The 25,451-nt window shown below is 26.3% G+C and overlaps 1 protein-coding gene across 2 annotated transcripts in view; it reads left to right on the top strand.

Moving 5' to 3' along the window:
* Positions 1–349: 349 nt before the first annotated feature.
* Positions 350–25,451, top strand: part of LOC101237302 (TBCC domain-containing protein 1) — a 142,706-nt gene continuing 117,604 nt past the window's right edge. Inside the window, exons 1-3 of one of the 2 annotated variants that reach the window (XM_065807546.1) lie at positions 350–554; positions 12,769–12,830; positions 19,750–19,812. In XM_065807546.1, the coding sequence (XP_065663618.1) occupies positions 456–554; positions 12,769–12,830; positions 19,750–19,812 (224 nt within the window). In that variant the 5' untranslated portion in view covers positions 350–455. The remainder of the gene's footprint in view (positions 555–12,768; positions 12,831–19,749; positions 19,813–25,451) is intronic. The other variant, XR_010641224.1, reaches the window with a different exon arrangement.

Below are 25,451 nucleotides of genomic sequence, written 5' to 3'. Positions count from 1 at the left end.
CAGGGTTGTTGGATTTTTTGTTATTTTATTTTTCCATGGTGGAAAAATAAAATTTCAAAAAAGGTTGAAACTTTTTTCCAGTGAGTAAATCCAGGTTTCATATTTTTTGTAAAATCAAGACTCAATTTATTTGAAATTTATTTAAACCATTTATACTCATTTTCTTATAATAATTTTTGATAGATTATGTTTATTATGTTAAATATTTTTTTTAATATATTATAGTAAAATTTGTTCTAATTTATTCACTATTTAAAAGAATTCAATATTCAAGCACTTATTATATTTGGGTCTTGATTTTACAAAAAACGCGAAACCTGGATTTGCTCACAGGAAAAAAGTTTTCATCTACAAATAAACAAAAAACAAAAATTTAGCGGACGTGGGAGATACAATGGCTTATCATTTTAATAATTGCAGCTATATTTAATAATATATGTATTTATTCGTAAATAATGTCAGAAAAAAAGTCTGAAAACTATATATGGGTGAATGCAGAACCTTTTGATATAGGTGTTTTACTTATCCCACCACCGAGCAAGTTGACTCATCATGTGAGTTAAATTTTAATTTATTTTGGCAATGTAATTGTAAATAACGAAGATATAGTTGCATATAGTAAGTACGTTGACTGATTTTTTTAGATTGAGCATATCCTAGAATGTTATATATCATTAGAAAGCCCTTTAGTACAGTATTTTAAAGGTGAAAAAATTATTAAAAACGAACAATTTAAAAAAAAGTTATGACGTTTTTAGTAGCAAATTTTCGATATATGGATTTATTGAAGAAACTGGTTCCAAAAAATTTTTTTTTCCACTGAAATTGTTATAACTTTGTCAAATCTTATCCAAATGCCTTGGTATCAAAAGATAGACGTAAGAGTAGGTTACAAGTTCACATAACTCTATAGATAAAAGGGGCGTTTAGAGGGCCAGAGGGGGTACCGGAAAACCATCGTAACTTTAAAAAAATACAAGTTTTTCACACGAAAGAGTATTTTTCTGATAAAATATGTTATCTTTATACATAAAAAGTTAATCTGATGATGAAACACCCTCGTTGGAAAATGTTACATTTTTATAAATATTTTAACCTAAAAAACATTGATTATATTTTGTGTTAAAAAGTTTAAATTACATTTTCTTATTTTACATCATATACAAGTGGTGTATAAATTGACATTAGAGGTGGGACATGTGCCCATCGACCCCCCCTCCCCTCCCAGTCTTATCCAACTTAAAAAAAAAATTATAAGATATTTGAAAAAAGGTTTTAAATTGAGTTTATTGAAAAAGAGAAATAAGTATTCAAAATTATTTTACTAGAGGAGGGGCGTGTGCCACGCCCAATGTCTTCCCCCACCCCTTTTTATTCAAACTTGAAAAAAATGTCAATAAAAATTAAAAAAAAATTTCTTAATTGTGTTTATTTGAAAAGGGAGAAATAACTTTACAAATCTTACCACATTACAAGATGCAAGTTGGAGTATCCACCCTAAAATACCTCTAAAAAGTATATATAAAGACTTAATATATTAAAGTTTCAATTCGATTTGCCTAAATAAAGAAGTAATATATAATAATTTATTAGAAATTAATAACATTATAAATAATGTAAAAAAATAAACTATTATTTCAACATCAATAATGCAAATATAATTTTTAGGAACTGTAAACTTAAGGTAAACTAATTTAAAATCAAATAACTATTAACAAAGTCAACAGTTTAAACAAACTAAAACAAGAATAGTAAATAAGTATGCAAAATACTCTTCACATTTATTGACATTTGAAATATTTTATATTCTAAAATCATTAACATATATACTGATACAAACTTACCAGTAATAGGCTGTGTAGATTCGACTAAGAATAACAAAAAAATTGTACACAAAATAATTTAAAATTGTCAACAGTAAGTTACAAATTTAACAATTGTCAAAGCTGTTCTGCTTTAAAATGTAATATAAAACAATTTAATATAAAACAATTTTATATAAAACAATTTTATATAAAACAATTTTATATAAAACAAATTTATATAAAACAAATTTATATAAAACAATTTTATATAAAACAATTTTATATAAAACAATTTTATATAAAACAATTTTATATAAAATTTAATATAAAACAATTAATTGTGAAAGTGATAGACTGAATAAATAATATGAACAACGTATTAATCAATGATAGCTTAAAAAATGTTAATGAGAGTAAAAATTCCACTGCACTTTGAGGGATAACACAATACTAATGCATCAAATAATGTATATAAATAGAAACATAAATTCAATAATCATTCAGAAACATTTCTAAATCATAAATTTACAAGCAGAAGGTTGTGTACATGGAACTAAAGATAAAAAAAGTTTTTTATAAAAATTTGTAATTGATAAGAAAGGTGTGTACATGTTTTCAAATAATAGTTTTTAAACTTACTAGTCATAGTAGTCGCTGAAGATGTAACTAATGATTTCAAAGTTGTAATTAAAAATAAATACTGTAACTGCCAAGATAAGCATAAACATATTAAAAAGTAAAAATTTGTAAACATACCACTTATAGCAGATGTAGAAAGAACTGAGGTTAAAAAATACTTAATAAAAAATTTATATTTCAGTTGTCGAAAATATATACACATATTAAAAAGTAATAATTGGTAAACTTAGGATTCGTTGAAGACAAAGATGTAATTAAAATTCAAAATTTGTAATAAAAAATAAATATTGCAAATAATGAGTTTGAAATTAATAATCTTTAAAATCTATTCACAGATTAAAAAGTTTTAGCAAATTCTATAATCATTAACATATACAAACTGATACAAACTTACCAGCGATATGCTGTGTAGATTCGACTAAAAGTAACAAAAAAAGTACACAAAATAATTTGAAATTATTAACAGTAAGTTACAAATGTAACAATCGTCAAAGCTGTTCTGCTTAAGGTGCAACAACTATACTAATGAAATGAAAATAAGCAATGAAAATATAACTATTAAAATATAAAGATAATATATTTATAAGCAACAAGATAACATTAGGAATAGTTATAAACTTATGTAAACAATAAAAACAGATAAAGATAGTATACAATAAGTAAAAAACTTTAACTTAAGTTTTTTAAGTGTTTCTATATAAGAAAGATATTATAAATGTTTACTAACATTAACTTATTGTATACTATTTTCTCTTTGTGATAATGTTAATGTTTTTTTAATGGATAAACCCAAAATTTATGTAATTTATACTAATGAAATCTCAAAAAATCTACAAAAAAGCCAGGTAGGATCTAAAAAGAAATAAATATTAGACATGCTTGTATAATGATTTAAACAATAACATAAAGATAAAAAAGTATATAATCCAAAAATAATAAAAGACAATAATGATATCTTTTGTTATATTTTAAAAACACGAAGAAGTTTTTTGTTAAGATTAAACTAATGAAGTATGAAATATTTTTATTTATATGTGATATCTTAATAAAATTGTCAACTGGTACTAACAATTAACAATCAATTCAATAGTTTAATAGGCTATTATAAACCACATATAAATAAGTATATTACATACTTCATTAATTTAATCTTAACAAAAAACTTCTTAGTGTTTTTAAAATATTAAATGTTAGTGTTTTAAAATATTAAAACTGTTGCAATTGAATAAGTTTTAATCTGAGACATTAATCTTTTTTTATATGTTACATAAAAAACTTTTTACATTAATCACTATATTTTGGATTTGAAAATAGTTATTAATACTATTATCATGATTAAAAAAAATTGAACTTACTATCTGTTAGTGCATCTAAAACAGTTTTATTAAGCTTGTTCATATTAAATTAAATCTAATAATATAAATTAAAATAATTTAAAATAAGACTTTTATTTGAATCGCCCCCTTATCCGGATTTCGGCCCCAACCGGATTTCGCTTACCAAAAAATAAACAAACAGAAAAACCGAAATTAGGTACCTAAAGTCCGACACTAATTAGACTAATTGCTTATAATTATTTTTCGTTGAAATTTGGCATGTTTATAGAAAATGCATGAAGCAAACTATTTTAATAATAAAAAAAGCGGACTCTACATTTCTTCGACCACAAATCCAAGTGACAACATCAACCAAATTTTCATGCAAAATTCTCAGCAAAATACTCCTTAAAAAAGTATGGTAGCGATACACAATATTAAATATAAAAATCAAGCCAAACCTTTCTTTTTTTCAAAGGTCGTCAAGGTTTATATATGTTTCTAAAAAGAACCACATCAAAAAACCGTTTGCCTAAGGCTACCTGAAAAAAGTGGTATACTTGGTATAACACTAATTAAACTAATTGCTTATAATTATTTTTCGTTGAAATTTGGCATGTGCATAGAAAATGCATGAAGCAAACTATTTTAATAATAAAAAAGGCGGACTCTACATTTCTTCAACCACAAATTCATGAGAGAACATCAACCTAATATTCAGGAGCAAAATATCCCATTAAAAATTTGGAAACCATGCATAAAAGTATTTAAAAAATCAAGATTAGCTTTTCTTCTTTCCAAAAAGTATCTATGTGTATATATGTTTCTAAAAAGCAACTCCACAAAACTACGTCTGTTTCACGCTGTCTAAAAAAGAGTTAAAAAAACGGGAACCAAAATTTTAGCATAAAAATCGGTTCCGTAAATCGCGATTTCCACGTACCTACATATAGTTAAATATATAGTTAGTTAGTATTTATTGCTGTAACTGGATTGGCCAGTGAGCATGCTTTTAAGCACACTGTGACTGCCGCTCAATCGATTGTTGTTAGTCCAACAGTCGAATCCGGCGCTACTGCAGTTTCTCCCCCCCCCTTTTTTTTTTTGGCGCTACTGCAGTTTTTCCCTCACCCCCCTTTTTTTTTAAATTTTATTGCTAACTCTGATAGACAATTTTATGCTGATAAAGAATTGTATAAAAACATAGGTCTGAAAATCAACAGAAAGTGCTCTAATTTGCTTTTGAAGTTTGAAAAACTACACTAAAAAACGCTTATATTTGCTATTTTTTTCATACTCAGTTATAATTAAAATCGTTTTCAAAGATGAATTTAAAAAAGTCTGGTTTCTATCAACTATGTAAAGCAATGTAACACAAATAACACAACAATGTAAAGCAAAACTGTTAAAAAATGCTGAGCGCATCATTTTCTGATTTATCTCTGGCCCAAACCCTAACCCTGTCCCAAATCATGTACATTTAATCGCGCCAATCCCTATTTTTCAATCGATGTATGTGCATTTAGTTGTGCCAATCCCTATTTGTCAGTCGATGTATGTACATTCAATAGAGCCAATTCCAATTTTTCAGTCGATGTATGTACGTTTAATTGCGCCAATTCCTATTTGTCAGTCGATTTATGTACATTTAAAAAGCAAAATCTTAAATTAATTTCAAAAAAATCAATTAAAATGTATGAAAATATATTCATAAAAACATTCAACTTAATTTAATTATAATTTAATTTTGACGACAATAAAAACTGGGTTGTGTAATTAAAAAAGATTTTCTAAATGATTGATTTCAAAATGTAAACTTTGACGTAAAACGTTTTTAAAAAATGGCGAATGTTAGAGTTTTTTGGTGTAATTTTTTAAACTTCAACAGCAAATTAGAGCACTTTCTGTTGATTTTCAGACCTATGTTTTTATACAATTCTTAATCAGGATAAAATTCTCTATCATAATCAGCAATAAAAAAAAAAGAAGGAGAGGGGGGGGGGAGCTGCAGTAGCGCCATCAAATCCTGCTTTAAAGGAGTTTAGAGACGATGATTTGACTAGTTTCGAAGGCAATGAGTTCCATAAGTTTGCCGATCTATTGTAAAAAAAATTATGCCTTTGGAGTTTTTTGTTGTTTCCCTATAATACTTAAAACAGTGACCTCTAATATGATTTTTAATAGTTTGTATGTTATGTTCTGTTTTATTAATGTTAGTCATTATTTTATATAGTTGGATCATATCACCTCTTTCTTTTTGTTTAGTTAGAGTAGTCAATTTCAAAATTTTTAATCAATCGTAACTGAAACCCCTAATTGATTTAATCAGTTTGGTGGCTCGCTGATGACTTGTTCAATTACTTTACAGTCACATTTTGATATGGGGTCCATACTGGTACTGAGAACTCTAGAAAAAGACGAATAAAGGTTACATATAGTGATTTAAGTAAAAGACAGTCCAATCTTGCAAATGATTTTTTAATTCGACCTATCATTCTATTTGCATTATTTGTTACAGAAGTAACTTGATCTTTCCACTTGAGATTTTTAGAAAATATTACACCTAGATCTTTTACGCTATTTGATTCTGGTAGTTTTATGCCATTAATATATAAAGGATTCTTTTTGTTGTTTACTCCATAATGCATTACTACACATTTATCAATGTTAAACTTTAAAAGCCAGTCTTCTGTCCATTTAAATGATATATTTAAATCTCTCTGTAGACTTAAGGTACACTCATCTGAAATTACCTTGGACAAATCTTAGTATCATCAGCAAACAATTTGCATTTATTCATTAATTTACTTGGCAGATCATTAATGTATATAATAAACATTAATGGTCCAATAACAGAGCCTTGTGGCACGTCACTAAAAATTTCAACCCTCTAACAAATTTGTGGTACAAGATTTGACTTTTACAAAACCATGCTGTTGGATTGTTAATAAATTGTTAGTAAAAATATATATATTTCGCATTTTACCTGCGAAAATGTAATTTGCCTACGCGTTTAGCAGTTTTGCGTTACGCAAAAAATCTTTCAGAATATTAAAATTATCTTTTGAAATCGTTTATGTGATGTTTATTCAGAAGAAATAAAGTCATAAGTAAAAGCATTTAATTGCTATTGTAAACTAATAGATTTTTTGTTAAAGGGACAGTTTGTTTAATAATCTTTTTATTGTTGTTAAAAATTAGTAAAAAAAAAGAAAAGTGTTTTAAGTTTTATGGAATTAAATATATAAATTCCTTTTGAATATATAAATTATTTTTTTGTCATAATAGTTTAAAAAATGCATGATTTATTTTGATGTAAATATTTTATAAATAAGGTATTTTGTTTATTGTCAATTCAATAAAGTAAAATTTTAATGACTTTTGTTTAATTTTTGAAAATAAATTATGATCACAAATATGTTATCGGTAACTGATAAAACTCTTCATTGTTTAAAAACACTGTTAAAAAGAGTTCACAAAATAAATAAGAAAAAATTTATTAACAGTTAATACAATAACCAAAAACCAACTGTAAAATTATACGAAAAATAAACAAATATTATGTTACGTTACATGAAAAAAATATTTTTTTCAAAATAAAACTTAGTTCCTATTTGAAAAAAATGATAAAAATGATTTTTCAAATAGGAACTTAGATTTTATTTGTAAATTTTGTTATAGTGAGAAAAAAACAGCTGTCTGTATAATTTTTACCGCATTAATAAAATAACTTTAATTACAATGTCGTACAATGCCTGTATATAATACATATTATTTATATATATAGTATTTCAATATACATATATATATAAATATAATGTATATATATGTATATATATATATAAATATAATATTTAAGTATATATATATATATATATATATATATATATATATATATATATATATATATATATATATATATATATATATATATATATATATACTCAAATATATATATATATATATATATATATATATATATATATATATATATATATACTCAAATATATATATATACTCAAATATATATATATATATATATATATATATATATATATATATATATATATATATATATATATATATATATATATATATATATATATATATATATATATTAGTGATGTACCGATTATTCGGCATCGGCATCGGCTTAATCGGCCACTTTTTCTACAATCGGAATCGGTATCGGCCTTTTTTTATTAACTTACCGATATGCATTACCGATGGCATTTTAATACTTTTATCCTGCATTTTGATAATTATTAAATAATAAATAATCTAAACTTTATGCTTCGCTTAGAATTTTTAGAAAAATTGTTTATTTTGACTTTGTTTACAGGCAAGTTTATTTATTTGGGTCCAAGTATTTGTTTACCAGTACGGATTCCATGAAAAAATTTACCCAATTTAAAGCTCTATGGCTTTATATCTTCAAAACTTTAATAATTAAATAATTCATCGGTATCGGCCTTTTCCTATCCATCAGCATTGGTATCGGCATCGGTCAAAAAAGTGTTATCGGTACATCACTAATATATATATATATATTACATTTTAAAAGTACTTAAGTAAAAAGTATAAGGTGTGGCTGTAAAAGTAGCAAATTTAAAGTAAAAGTAAAAAAATACTTTAGTAAAAATAAAAAAGTTGAGTATGTTAAAAGGTATTTGACATGAAATTTTTAAATTAATCAAATACTAGATTGTCATATATAATTGGAAAAGAGTATTTTAAAGGTGAAAAAATTATCAAAATCAAACAATTCTACAAAAAGTTATTGCATTTTAGGTACCAAATTTTTGATATATGGAATTGTTGAAGAAACCGTGACCAAATTTTGAGTTTTTCTTAACTTAAAATGTCATAAATTTGTCAATTCTTATCAAAATTAATACAACTTGGTATCAAAAGAAAGGTCTAAGTATGTATAAAAGAATAAAAAATAAGTGTATTTGAAAAGCGCGTTGGGGCACTAGAGGGATGTCTACAACATCCTCTAATATATCCAAAATCTAGATTTTTTTAAAGAAAATGTTAATTTTTTATTGAAATTTTGAGTTTTTCTTCTCATTTTTAAAATAATTCTACCAGGTCATCATTAAATATGATTTCGATACCTTGGGTTGGGTTGACAGAAGTTTATTTGGCATCAGGTGGCAATAGTTGCCCCCTTCCACCCAATATCATTGTCAAATCAATGTATATACATATCTAAATGTATACCATCTAGCATCAAAAGAAAGAAATATTTTTGGGATAACAAAGGCATTTTTAGCACATAAGGAGGGCGTAAGAGGTAAAAAATTGAGACAAAAACTCTCTATGGAGGTCTTCACAAAAATGTTGGCACCAGAGGGCAGTGGTAAAGATGGCGTCAATGAGTAAGATAAAATCTGAAAAGTTATAGTAACTTTAGTAAATTTACAAAAACCTTATACTAACTGTCTATAAAGAACTTTTTTAAAATAAACAATGTAACTAATAAAATAGCACAACTTATTTGTTCTGCAGAATTAAAAAAGAATTTTAGCTCTGTTAACAAATTATTATTCTAATCAACTCAATAAAATAATAAAAGTTCTAATAAGGATTTCTTTTTTTTTCTTTTCTTTAGATGTCAAGTGAGCGCTATTAATATGAACACTTTCTGTAGTGTCAAATCTTATAGTAAGATGATTGTTTTTGATAACCCATTCTGGTAATTGCAGTTCTGATATATTGATTAGTTCACTAGTCATTTGGTTCAACAGTACTGTGATTGGGAATATCAGTAAAAATGTCACCAATATATTGCCCTATTTTCTATATTAGCAATAGAATGTCACCTGTTAAGACATTTTATAACAACATGTTATAAATTATCATTTTCATATGTATTTTAATTTTCTGAAATTTTCAAATTTGTAATCTCATCCCCCTTCTATCAGAAACATAATTTTTCAAGCAAAAAATCATTGTTATTTGTATTACATCAGCATTATATTTGAGTTTCATTTTCTTTAGCATTTGCTTTTCATTTATTTTTAATACCTTTTTTGTAGCCTTCAAATTACAAATACGCTCACTGTTTTATTTTATTTTAACTTTATTTTTTTTTAGGTCTTTTTGTCCTTGAAATAATTTCTTCTTTTCGTTTAACAATTTTTAAACTAATGCTGTCTTGCTCTGGTGTTCTCTGAATGCTAACTGAGAAGACAAATGCTGTCTTGCTCTGGTGTTCTCTGAATGCTAACTGAGAAGACAAATGTTGTCTTGTTCTGGTGTTCTCTGAATGCTAACTGAGAAGACAAATGCTGTCTTGCTCTGGTGTTCTCTGAATGCTAACTGAGAAGACAAATGTTGTCTTGCTCTGGTGTTCTCTGAATGCTAACTGAGAAGACAAATGCTGTCTTGCTCTGGTGTTCTCTGAATGCTAACTGAGAAGACAAATATTGTCTTGTTCTGGTGTTCTCTGAATGCTAACTGAGAAGACAAATGCTGTCTTGCTCTGGTGTTCTCTGAATGCTAACTGAGAAGACAAATGTTGTCTTGCTTTGGTGTTCTCTGAATGCTAACTGAGAAGACAAATGCTGTCTTGCTCTGGTGTTCTCTGAATGCTAACTGAGAAGACAAATGTTGTCTTGCTCTGGTGTTCTCTGAATGCTAACTGAGAAGACAAATGCTGTCTTGCTCTGGTGTTCTCTGAATGCTAACTGAGAAGACAAATGCTGTCTTGCTCTGGTGTTCTCTGAATGCTAACTGAGAAGACAAATGTTGTCTTGCTCTGGTGTTCTCTGAATGCTAACTGAGAAGACAAATGCTGTCTTGCTCTGGTGTTCTCTGAATGCTCTGGTGTTCTCTGAATGCTAACTGAGAAGAGAAATGTTGTCTTGCTCTGGTGTTCTCTGAATGCTCTGGTGTTCTCTGAATGCTAACTGAGAAGACAAATGTTGTCTTGTTCTGGTGTTCTCTGAATGCTAACTGAGAAGACAAATGTTGTCTTGTTCTGGTGTTCTCTGAATGCTAACTGAGAAGACAAATGCTGTCTTGCTCTGGTGTTCTCTGAATGCTAACTGAGAAGACAAATGTTGTCTTGCTCTGGTGTTCTCTGAATGCTCTGGTATTCTCTGAATGCTAACTGAGAAGACAAATGTTGTCTTGCTCTGGTGTTCTCTGAATGCTAACTGAGAAGACAAATGCTGTCTTGCTCTGGTGTTCTCTGAATGCTAACTGAGAAGACAAATGCTGTCTTGCTCTGGTGTTCTCTGAATGCTAACTGAGAAGACAAATGTTGTCTTGCTCTGGTGTTCTCTGAATGCTAACTGAGAAGACAAATGTTGTCTTGCTCTGGTGTTCTCTGAATGCTAACTGAGAAGACAAATGCTGTCTTGCTCTGGTGTTCTCTGAATACTGAGAAGACAAATGCTGTCTTGCTCTGGTGTTCTCTGAATACTGAGAAGACAAATAAGATAACAGGAGTTTTATATCCAAATGAAGTAAAATGTGCACTGTGGAGTAGAAACACTGTTTAATTGTTTACTGGTACTGTTTTAAACAACAATAATTGCAAAACATATCTTATCTGTTCAGACACTAGAGGCAAAGGCAAAAATAGTGTTTACTGCTTTATTGGGTTATTTTGAAATGAAATGCTTATGTCTGAAAACTCTAATAATGATACTGAAACTCTTATCACTGATGCCCCATCATCAGAACTTAAAAATAAGTTTATAGTGAAATTACTCAACCAATTAATTTTGGAATAAAATAAAATGTTTGAATGGAAATTTTCTCCACTTCCCATGGAAAAAGGGGCTGTATATGTGTTTGAGGAAGAGCCATATATGTGTTTGAGGAAGAGTCTCTTGTTTGAATAAAATGTATGAGCAAGAATGAAAAAGTGTGTGTAAAAACTTTTATGGGTTTTTTAAATGTTCTTAATGTTCTTGGTCAGAAGTTAAACAAACGCCGGGTATATGAAAAATTCATCATGTCAGTGCTTTCAATGGATGTTTGTCATTTTTTAAAACATGTGACTCAAAGTCATTTGATTCTCAAATTAGCTTTAGGCCTATATATAATATATATATATATATATATATATATATATATATATATATATATATATATATATATATATATATATATATATATATATATATATTGAGCAGCAATCTTTTTTTTCATTATTCTTCTTTTTTTTCTTCTTTTTCTGAAAAAGCCATATGCTATAAAGATAAGCAAAAATTAGTAAGCAATTGCTTATCTATTAGGGTGGCTCTTAAAACAACATTTTTGAAAAAAACCTGTTCCTACCCCTTTACTTTGTTCTATATAATACTAAAACACTAGGTTTAAAATTTTTTTTGAACAAAAAATTATTTTAGGGGTAACTCAAGACCCTTAAAAATTTGACTGGTCCCTAAAATTTTGAAAATAAAAGTTCTTCTAAATTATGTCAACCTGGTACTCAAAAGAAGTGAAATTATATAAAAACTTTAAAAATAATAATCAATTAACAAAAAATTAACTTTTTTCTTAAATAAATGCATAAAAGCTATTGTTTTTAAGCTGAAAATAAAAAAAGTCATTATTTTCAAGTTTTAAAAAAATAGTTTTTTTAAACATGCTTTTTTTGTAAAGTGATTTCTGTTTTTGAAGTTTTTATATAATTTCGCTTCTTTTGAGTACCAGGTTGACATACTTTAGAAGAACTTTTATTATCAAAATTTTAGGGACCAGTCAAATTTTTAAGGGTCTTGAGCTACCCCTAAAATAATTTTTTGTTCAAAAAAATTTTAAACCTAGTGTTTTAGTATTATATAGAACAAAGTAAAGGGGTAGGAACAGGTTTTTTTCAAAAATGTTGTTTTAAGAGCCACCCTATTATCTATATGTGCTATAGTAAATATGTTGAAGAATATTTCTACATTTTGAAAAAATATAAGTTAAGTTTTAATAAAATTTTTCTGATTTTTGAAATTAAATAAAAATTATTAATAATAAATAAAAATCTTGTTTTTTAGAACTTAAGAAAACTGCATGTGTATGCAAAAAGCAAAGGCAAAGCAGGATATCCTAATCTTACGTAAGACTTTTTATAACATAAAAGTTTCTTATGTTTTTTTTTTTTTTAATTATTCTGATTCACTCTCAACAAGGTTGCAATCAACCGCTATTAAGTTAGGAGTTACTAAAAATTTGTAGATTGTATGAGTCAGGAAAACATGAAGATGGGAGAGAATTCCGAAGGGTTGAAGTGTGGGGAAATAACTAGACAAATAAAATTCTTTACAGCATGTAGGGACAGATATAGTAAAGGGATGCGACTTTGCCAATTGACGAGTCAAGCAAGAATGTTATACAGAAAATGTTATTTAATTCTTATGTTATACACAGAAAAAGGACAGGAGTATGCATTTTCTTTAATTATCTAGTATAATAACTTAATTGCAAGTATACTTAAAATGTAATTTTTTGAAGGAAAAGGTGTCATGATTCTTTAGGCTTTGAATTTTGGATTTTATTTGTTTTATTTTGCTTTCTAAACTGAAACAAAGGCAGCGAAATTTAAACTTTATTCAAATTTAAACTTTATTCAAATCTGTTGTAAAATCACTTCAAGATTTCTAAAGAGTTTCTATAATCATAGGCTTTATTAAGAAGCATTACACTATATTCTGTCACATTTTTGTGTCTATTAATATAACAATAATGGTATTTAGAAATTACTGAAAACCTGTTCAAGGGTTAAATTAAATAAAATAATGAAATACTTCTACATAAAGTTTAATGACAAAGGGAAAACACAAGCATAACATTTGTTACTAGAGTTTGAAAGAACTTTTTTGTACTGGCGTCATTTATTTACTACAATAGCGCATTAATCAGACCAGTATTTAAAAAAAAAAAATCATAGAGCCGGAATTTTTTTTGTGTTATTTTTTTTGTTATTCACCTCCTCAAGGCCGAGAAGGCCACTACAGGTGAGGATGCTACTTTATAGTGGTTATAACCCTCTCTCTACTCTATAACTCTGAAACACAAACTTTGATGAACAAGGCCGAGAGACTTGCATTGATCATAGGCAGTCTATGATCAATGCAAAAAATTAATGATAAAAAAAACTTTTGTTAAAAAGCAATTTCAAAACTGACATGTAAATTAAAGTTATATGTAACACGAACATTTTAAAGTAAATTAATTAAATTTATTAATATTTTTTTAAATGCATATATATATATATATATATATATATATATATATATATATATATATATATATATGTGTGTGTGTATATATATATCAAGCCTTTCCAGGAAAGGCCCTCCACGTTTAAAGTAATTTTTTTAGATACACTGACCACGCCAGTTTGCTTTTTATAACTTTTAAAGTGTTTCAATATTTCGTTGCAAAAAACTCAACTTATATACTGGGAAAAAAACAAACAGAAAACAATACTAAAAAAAGAAAACAAAATTGTAATGAAATATCAAATTTTAATTAAAAAAACTAGAAAAATGTAATGATTTAAAAAAAAAAAAAATTTATAAAATTTTTGTATTCTTTTATTTAGGGTGGTTGTTATTTTTAGCTACCAAGTCGAGGAAAAAAACATATATTATAACAGCAATTTTATAATTTTATAATAACAATTTGAAGTTTTGATATGCAATTAATTCACGATTTTTAAAAAACTAATTTGCTATGTATGCTAGAAATGAGAAACTTTGTTAATTTTTTTTTCTTATATTTATTTGTTTTCATGTCTTAGCTTTTAAAAAATGTTTTTGCTATAAGGTAAGTGTGGGTATTAAGGCCCGGCGGGTAATAAGGCCCACTAATCCAAACTTAGGGAAAAAATAAATTGTGAAACTTTTTTTCGACATTAAAATATTAGAGTTATCTGGTTTTATCACTAGCAGCAAAAAAAAATCAGCATTTCTTTACATTTTCATTTTTTTAGGTGGGCCTTAATACCCATACTTACCTTATTGGTTGTTTTTTTTCAATACTTAATAGGTGTGGAAGATATCGGACAAATCTGAATTGGAATATTTGAGCATAATAATTTGTTTTTATGGTTTTATGCGTAGACATAAACGTTCTATAAAATATTATTTGAAACTCAATTATTTAAAATAAGGTTGTAAACCTCATTATAGGTAAATAAACCTAATACAAAAAAAAAAAAATTATCAAAAATCATTTTGAAAAGGAATGATTTTTGATATATTTTAAAAAATATTTTTTATTGCATATCTTTTGAAAAAGTTCACCCCACCATGGAAAAATCGATTTTGACATAAAATCGATTTTTCAATGGCGGGGTGAACCTTTTTTTAAAAGATATGCAAATAATAGTTCATTTCATGCTTTTGAGGTAAAAGTTCATCAAATTACAGTACAGGAGCCCTAATATATATATATATATATATATATATATATATATATATATATATATATATATATATATATATATATATATATATATATATATATATATATATATTTAGCCTGACTTTTTTTGTGGGTGAAGTTCATAATAGTAAAAATCTGAAATTTTAAGGAAAATTGTCCATGTTTAGTGGTAGTAGATTTTAATTGAAATTTCAAGATTCTCACAATTTTTCAATATTTGTCCTTAATCAGGAGGAAAAACTTATAATTATCAGTCTGAAACTACTGGAATGTAAATTGGAGTATTGTAATAATTTAACCTATAGTATTCTTACAAGATTACAAATCTTACAAATCTTTACATTTTAATAAAAAATTTTAATAAACAATTTTGTCCAAATTGTCTTTTATTTTTCATTTGTTTTTGTTGTTTGTTGCTATTTTACAGATACATTAATAGCTTGTTTCGAATTTTTTTTTAGATAGTATATAAAAATTAAAATATTGACAACTTAAGTGGGTAAAAATGGCTGAATCCAAAAAGATCCATAATATTTAATATAATAAGACCCAAAATATTTCATACTAGAAACTATCCCTATTGAATCAGGATATACAGGGATCTAGGCTACCAACTGCTTGTCAGGTGCTTTTATGTTTTTTTGCACACTTCACTGCAAAATCTATAAGAGATGCAGCAAATGAAACAGTTAAACCAGTTCTACCATTTTATAATCAAGCAAGAATACAAACAATTAAGTCAAATAAAATGGCAAAAGAAATCTTGATATTATTTGAGGAGTTAAGAAGTCTGTTAAAAATTGACCATGCCCATAGAAACACTGTCAAGAAAGAACCCTAAAAGTTATTGGATTTAAAGTCAAGCTCACAAAAACAATGAGGTTCTGGCCACGTGATGTGCTAAATAAATTAGTTGATGCAGAGGATAAACAGTTTCTGACCAGCATGATGACTGATAGGAAAGCATCCATGGGCTTAGTTGATCTTAAACATAGCCTTGTAAAAGAAAAATTACATGACATAAAATTTGCTGAACAAGAAAGAATTTATAAAGAAAAAGAACTGCAATCAAATATCTTGAGATCTTCTAAAAACAATTTAATGGAGATAAACGAAGGTTTTCTTGATCATGATGAACTTAGTTGTATTTATGAAACTGAGCAGCGTTCTCACAAAAGCAGCTTGAAAACTGGCACAACTGTGTTTATACCACATAATATTATGAAATCACTTAAAGTTATTGAAACAGCTATTAGGAACAAAATTACACCTACTGCACTCAGTTCTTTATTCCACTCAATAATTTGTGCCTTGTCTGGTGATTCTTTTAAAGTTGACTTGAGCTACTCAACAGCATACAAGTAATATATAAATATATATAAATATATATATATATATATATATATATATATATATATATATATATATATATATATATATATATATATATATATATATATTACTTGTATGCTCTAATAGAAAAAATATAACTTTGGATACTTTTACTTTTAATTTTTGGTTCTTTGGATTCAAAAGTATAATTCAATCATCATTATTTTTACTTTTGCATTTTTTACTTTAAACAATTGAGGAACAAAATGGAGTGTATGCTGGCAGTTTAGGAACAAAATGGAGTGTGTGCAGACAATTGCTACCAAGATAAAGAGCTCCTGGAAATCTCCAAAAGTTGGTGTTATTCATTGGGATAGCAAGTTAATGGATTCACTTAACATCAAAAATGTTTGTGAAGAAAGGCTTCCTATTTTTCTTTCAGATAGCTCTAAAATAAAACTTTGGCAAGTCAATTCATGTGAAATTAGGAACTAATGAACAATTTGCATATTAGCAAGTCTATATACTTGTTCAGTTGAAGTTGGTTCTATTTCAAAAATATATATTTTTAGGTTGTTCAGGTGTAAAATTACTGGGTGTACCAACGCTTCCATATAAGCCCACAAAGAAGATGGAACCAGTGATTGCTAAGCCAACATATGAATTACTAGAAGATTGGAACTGCATAGATTGTGTGGCAAGCATGGTTTTTGACACAATAGCATCAAATACTAAATTTATAACTGCAGGCTGTGTTTCAATGCAAAATATAATGAACAAGCCACTTCTATGGCTTGCTTGCTGACATCACATAGGAGAGATTATACTAACTCATGTATGAAACAGTTTAAAGATAGAGATTTCAAAAGGTCCTAACATCAATCTATTTTTAAGGTACTCAACATGTTTATTATGTTTTATTATTATTATTTAATATTTAAAATTAAACTAACATCAGTATTATAAGCAACAAAATAATGACTGCATTGTATAGATTTAAGAAAAACTATTGAAGACCTAGACATCCCTCAAATTTCACAGTCTTTTATAAACAAAAAAAGATGCCATTGCCAATCTTTGCCAAGAAGCAATGAGGCAAAATTTCAACAGAGGTAATTATAGAGAACTTGTTCAACTAACATTGTTGTACCAAAATGTGGTATTCTCTGGATTTATTAGACTAGGTACTTTGCACATTGCAAGGTGGATGGCAAAATTGTTATACTCTATAAAACTTGTATTGTTGAACAAAAAAATCAGCCAGCTACTTAAAAGAACAATTTTTGCTCTACAACAACCTCCTAAGCTAAAAAGTTCAGTTTGTTGTATTTTGTTATATTCCATGGTGGCTCAGTGTACCTATATCTTCAGCAGCTCCTACTAACTATATAAATCTTAATGATTTATTATTAGAGTATAAAGTTATTGATTTAACTATTGCTAATGCTGCTCTGAAAGCTTTAAGCAATCACATGTGTCATCTCACTGAGGAGTTTGCTCCACTGTCTCAGTTTAAGAACTTAGAGAATAAGCAGAGGCAAAAGATTGCAAATATAATACTATCACTAAAAAATTATGTGACATTGAATGAAATAACTTAAAAAAGAAAAGGGTCAAAGTTTGGTAAACTATATTTCTGATGGTTCCTCAAATGGCTGTGAATGAATTGACTGATTCTATTGGTGAAGACTCTCCAGTATTTTTTCACCATATTAAAGATAAATAGTAGTTTTCTCAGGGAACTGGTTACAGAATGGCATAAAAATGAAGATTTTCTAGTTTCAAAAATCTGATTTTTAGTTTATGTGTTGTAAACGATTCTGCTGAATGTAGAGTAAAGCATTGTAGTGACTTTGCGGGAACTGCTAAGAACATTATACAAGTTGTAGAAAACAACAGAAATATGTTGCCCAACTAAAGAAAAAGGCACTTAGAACCAATCAGATGGTACAGTAAATTCTGATCAGATTGTTTATTTTTTCTAATTTTTATTTAATAGAGTTACTCTTTTATATTTTTACACATTTAAGTTTTAATATAACATTTGAGCTTTATATTTTAAATTTAATGTTAAATTTTAATACACCATTTGAGCTTTATATTTTAAATTTAATGTTAAATTTTAATATACCATTTGAGCTTTACTTTATATTTTAAATTTAATGTTAAATTTTGATATACCATTTGAGTTTTACTTTATATTTTAAATTTAATGTTAAATTTTAATATACCATTTGAGCTTTACTTTATATTTTAAATTTAATGTTAAATTTTGATATACCATTTGAGCTTTACTTTATATTTTAAATTTAATGTTAAAATTTTTGACTTAATAAACATTTAAATATATTTTAATCTCAATTTATCATGATTAACTTTCAGAATGGGTTACAACATATATCAGATTAGTTCACTATTAGACACCATTTCACCAATAAAGAAGAGTCTAACTGAAAAAATGTTTTTTTTTTATTTGTGTAAAATAGGAAACTACGCCCTCCCCTACTTTCATTGCTCCTCCCTAAATAGCACAACTAATTCTTAAACTTGTTTATTCTACTCCCTTTTTAGCAAAAAGCTTGTTTAAATCAGTAAAAAGTGAAAAAGATATATTAGGTTGCCCCAGAGATTTGCATGCTAAAAATTGGAAACTTTCAACTTTGTGCGTAAATAAAATTACTTTGATTGAAATCTGCTACCACTAAACATTGTCCAAATACTCTCAAATTTTTCCTTGCTCTTAGTTAGAAGTAACTTCCTCACCAAAAAAAAGTCAGGCTTTTTTACTCAAAAATTAAAAAATTGTGGGGCAGCAGGATCACCCAAATATATATATATATATATATATATATATATATATAATATATATATATATATATATATATATATATATATATATATATATACCTCTAAATATATATATACCTATAAATATATATATATATACATCTATAAATATATATACACCCACACACACACTCACTCACACACACACACACACACACACACACACACACACACACACACACACACACACACACACACACACACACACACATATATATATATATATATATATATATATATATATATACACACCTATAAGTATACCTATACGATACTATTTGGAATCAGAGCCAGCATTTTCTATGACTATATTATAATTTATAAAGTTATACATTTATTGTAAAAATTCAAAAAGCAAAGAAATTATAATGTTATTTTTTAAAGTTCTCAAAAAAATATTTATTCAGGTTTCCGGTATGGCACCATGTTGCTTGCAATAAACTATCTATAGATGAAAATCTAGCTTGGATGTAAGTATTTTTTGATTGAAATTAAATTGTTTGAACAAGTCATTGTTTAAACATGTCATTGTTTGAACGAGTCATTGTTTAGGAAATCCTAATAAATGACTCATTTCAGAGAAAATTTTTTTGAAAATTTGTGAAAATGTGTATAATTTTTTGTTAGAGTTAAAGTTAGCTGGCATGTTTGGTTTAAATGTATTAAGTGTTTTATCTGTAGATTTGCTTTATGCTTTATATATAATTTATTTCTTAACATAAAGAATATTTTTATTTCTAATTTCTGTAAGGTTAGGTTTTCAGTTTTTTATCTTTTCTTTATGATCTTCACAGTTCACAGTCTTTATGATCTTCATAATTCACAGTCTGATTCTTTTATTTTTTGTGAAGTTTAGGGATATCAAGCCACATTGGGGTATAAACTGAATATTGTAATTTTTTATATAAATATGTGCAGAAGTTTTGTTCATCATCATTTTGTAGATTCTTGTTACTTTTACCACCTATATAATCTATAAAATGGCAAGTAACTTACTTTGGTGAGTAAGTAACTTACTTTGGTGAAATTGACAGCATGTTAGTATATTTTTTAATTTTTTTTCAATGCTATTATATAAAATATTGCTATTGATAAAACCTAAAAGAGATGAATTTCTATACAACTAAACAATAGGGTTAACATTACTTGCAGCTAACTTTTTGACACATTATATTTGTTTTTTTAATATAATTGATTTTATTACTTGACAAGTAGTACTTATTCTAAGCATGTACGCCTGAAGTGAGTTATTTGTTTGTTGAAAGAGGATTATAAAGATGCAATTAAATGTTCTCTTGAAAGTACAAAATAAAGTGCACAAAATATGTTATTTAATTTTAACAAAACTTATTAGACTATGATTCAAGTGAAAATAGAAATGTTACAGAAATTATATGGTAATGAAACAGAACTACCACCACTATGTTAATGAAACAGAACTATCACCACTACGGTAATTATTACATATAATTAAATATATGTACTACGATTATTAAATACAATTAAATGTATTTACAATTATTATAATACAATTGTACAATGAGAATTATTGCATACAACAACTCCATGAGAATTATTGCATACATTACTCCAAGGAAATATAGTAAATTTATATAAAGATATTGAAATATATACCTTATAACAAAACGTCATTTCAAATTATGCAAATGTAAAAAATTTCATTTGTATAGCGTTGCATACAAATGAAAATGTCTGCTAGTGTAAACATCTTTAGCATAAATCCACTTTGCAGGTTGTAAGATATGCATGTGGATTGATCATGTATAATATAAGGAAACTTTATGTCTTCTTTGTTATATATATTTAAAATAGCGACAAGGTTGACAAAATTGAAAAAGTATATTATGCTTATGGGTAGATTTGAACCCTTAAAAACAACACTGATGTTAAAAATACACTTAACCACTGAGCTATCAAAGATATACTTAATGCTAAAAGCAAACCATTTTATAAATTTTTTATACCAATTGCAATTAATCAACATTTTTCAAACAGGTTTCTCTTAAAATTACTTATTCATCAATACTTTTTAGTAAAATAATTCATTCTGAAAAACTGCTTACACTTACAGATATTTTTACTAATGCTATACAAATGGGAGAACTGAGAAAGACATAGACCATTAAAAACTGTAGACCTTTTTTATGGTTTATCTAAAAGTAAGTGAAAAAAAATTTCTGCAGTGATGTAAGTTTGTGGCAAAAAAAACGTTTATACGTCAAGTTTGCTTTTGCATTTATCTTACATTTAATAATAGTTTTGATTATGGTGCATACAATTACACAAAAAGATATAAAACTGCTACAGATATATCATTTCAATAGGAAAGAAATTTATTACAATATTAATAAATAGTTTTAAAGAAATATTTTGTATTTATTACAATATTAATAAATAGTTTTAAAGAAATATTTTGTATTTATTACAATATTAATAAATAGTTTTAAAGAAACATTTTGTATTTATTATAATAATAATAAATAGTTTTAAAGAAATATTTTGTATTTATTACAATATTAATAAATAGTTTTAAAGAAACATTTTGTATTTATTACAATAATAATAAATAGTTTTAAAGAAATATTTTGTATTTATTACAATATTAATAAATAGTTTTAAAGAAATATTTTGTATTTATTACAATATTAATAAATAGTTTTAAAGAAATATTTTGTACTTATTACAATATTAATAAATAGTTTTAAAGAAATATTTTGTATTTATTACAATATTAATAAATAGTTTTAAAGAAACAGTTTGTATTTATTACAATAATAATAAATAGTTTTAAAGAAATATTTTGTATTTATTACAATATTAATAAATAGTTTTAAAGAAATATATTTAATAAAAACTAAAAGACTTAAAATAATACTTCTAGTTTTTTGCCACAAATTGACATCAAAAAAAATTTTCAACGATTTACGAAAAAGCCACATCTATTATTTTTAATGGTCTAAGAAGAAGATGATGTAATTTTAGCAATCATAAATTATCAAGAAGCAAATCTCAAATTGAAATTGCAAATTTTCACTTCAGTAAGAAATAATAAGTTTTGATAAGTTTTGTATTTTTCCAATCTTATCAATTTTTTTAAATACATTAACATAAATACAAAAATTCAAAACAAAACAGCTTGAGCAAAAAAAAATTGTTTTATTAGAAACGTTTTCTCATTTTGCACATAATCCTGTATAAAAGGTAATATAAGTGGATTTTTTACATTTACATATAACATATGTGTTTATATATAAGCACAACTTTATTCCTATGCAATAAAGCTGCACTTTTTTAGAGAACCTGCTTGAAAAGTGTTGATTAATTGCAATTGATATAAGAGTTTATAAAATGGTTTGCTTTTTAATTACATGCATAAATTTGATAGATCAGTGGTTTAATAGGCTGCCATTAGTACTGTATTGTAAATATATTTGTCATTGGTGCTGTTATATAATTATATATGGCTAGATTAAAAAAAAATTTTTTTTTGTCTTTAGCACCTTCTGGAGTAGCAGGGCTGTCTTATAAAATTTTTTTCCTAATCAAGTTTCAGACCATAATTTTACCTGAGCACATTAACAACAACAAGTATCTCAATCATGACACATGCAACAAATTTCCCCCTGTTTTTTTATGTTTTTAAATTTTTTAGCTTTTTTAAAAATCTTTTCGTTTGTTATAGTATGTAACACCTTTACATATGTTATATATATAGTATCTATAAATTTTAAAAGTGTTTTATTTTGTATTTTGAAAAATCAGAAAAGATTGTAAAAAAAGTTGCTAGTAATAGGATACGAACCACAGCTTTTTTGTTTACGAAGCTCATTTGCTAACCGCTCGGCAACTCTGGCACATTGACTATAGAAAATTTTAGAACTATATAATAAATAGAAGACTTTATAAAAGGGAATAAATGCTATAATAATAATAAATGCTAGATCAAAATTAAGAAGATGTTGCCGCAATGCAGTTTTCAAGTGAAAGTAAAACTGTAAAACTTGATATATGTTTTAACATTAAATTTTTTGAAGTTTTACTTAAGTTAGATATTTACATACATTCTTGTTCGGTTACATTACGTTCGTTTGCATACATTTTCATTTCGTTTACTTATAACAAAAAGTGCTGGAACTTATTCTCATCATTACCTCGGTTCCAAACCGAGGTAATGACGAGACACTATTAAGTTCGGCAACACTATTAATTTCGGCAATAATATACGAATGTTATATGCAAATGTAAAAAACCCACCTATATAAAGTTATGTACAAACATCAGTAAATGTCATAAAGTGTAAAAGTCAATAGATAAGTTGAGTTTGCGAGTTGTAGATGTATATAGATAATATATATAGAAGAAATATTTTAGTATTTTTTATTATTCCCTAATAAAATCACAGGAACAATCTAGAAAAAAAGAACTACATAAAAAAGTCATAAACTTTTATTTAATTAAAAGTTTTATAGTTTCCTAAAAATATATTTTTAATAAGTAATAAATTGTAAGTATTAAAAAAATTAAAAATTATAAATAAACAACAGCAAAAAATAAAAAAATCACATTTAGATAACTTTGTTATTTTTTTAAATTTGATATTTAGCATATAAAAATAAGTGTTATATGAGGCCGGGTGAATAAAAATCAGCAATTGCTTTTATTTCGAGTTTTTAGAATAATTGCTCATATTACTTGAATAAAAATTTTGAGCAAATGCTTTTTTTTTGGTGTGAATAAAAAAGCTTTAACTCATAAAACGGCGAGCAATTGCTTCAAATTTTTCAAGCACCTATAATAGTTGCTTTTAGTTTTATGTTTTGATAATTAAACATTCATTTTATTATTTTACTACTTTATCTTGCTATTTTTTGACTATGTATATATATATATGTATATATATTATATATATATAATTAAAATACAATAAATACGGCTGCATTAAACTTTTTTGAAAAAAAAAAAATTGGTTTTTATTTCAATATATATTATTCAATATTTTGCTGATCTATTGTGATCAGCATCATCAGGTATAATAAAAATCGCTACAAAGAAAATCATTATAATAAAAACAAACCGTTAAAAGATAATATTAAAAAGAGCACGAGAAAATACAAAAAAGGATTAAATGTTGACATCAGATAATCTGATAAAAAATGGCCCCCAAGCTTTTGTTGTGACGTTATCACCATCATCCCTATTAAGAACATTTTCGCCACTTCCTAACGCTTGTCGAACTTTAGCTTTGTTTATTTCCTGAGATTCTCGAATTTTCCGAATATGATTTTCTGGAGCTACTGATATGGTTTTCGAGTTTAATCAGTCAAACGTACCTTGGCATGATTTGGAATGCACAGTAGCACCAGAACTGGACCATTTTCCTTTTTTACTATTTTTCTGGTGCTCAATACATCTTGATATAGTTTTCTTTTTGGTTTCACCAATGTATATAGAGTTGCATGAACATTTTATTTGGTAGACGCCTGGGTTTGTATTTGGAGGAAGTTTTGTTTTATTGTTACAGAATATATTGTTTAAATTTGGAGATGATGTAAATATAACTTTTATGTTTTGTTTTTTAAATTCTTTTCTAAGTTTGGGACCAACAATTGGTATCCATGGTAGCTTTATAAATGGTTGGTTGTCAGTTGGTTGATAATTGGTATTTTTTTCATCTATTTTAACATTGTCTCTGGCGATATTAGTTAAATTGTTCTTGTCATGCCCGTTTTCAACAAATATTTTTATTAAAAAATCGATTTCCTTGAAGGTATTTTTGAGAACATATTCTTTTTGCACGGCTTAAAAACCCTTTAAATACGCCAGTGATAGTATTAGGATTGATATTTGAATTTGGTATAAGTTGAATATTAGTTATTGCTTCTTTTCGATATATTTAAAATTCATAAGCTCCATGCATCGTGTTCATAATATTAATAGTCTAGAAAATTAAGTTTTTTTTGGTGGTTTTCAAGTGTATTTTATGGCAGGATTTTGTTCGTTTAGGATATTTAGAAACATTTGTTGTTGTTTTATTGAGTTAAAGTGAGCATGACAATCGTTTAAATATCTCACGAAAGGTTTCGGTTCA

Source organism: Hydra vulgaris, chromosome 10 (genome assembly GCF_038396675.1).
Source record: "Hydra vulgaris chromosome 10, alternate assembly HydraT2T_AEP".
In the NCBI taxonomy this organism is placed as follows: Eukaryota; Metazoa; Cnidaria; class Hydrozoa; order Anthoathecata; family Hydridae; genus Hydra; species Hydra vulgaris.
This window is presented reverse-complemented; position numbering and strand designations above follow the sequence as displayed.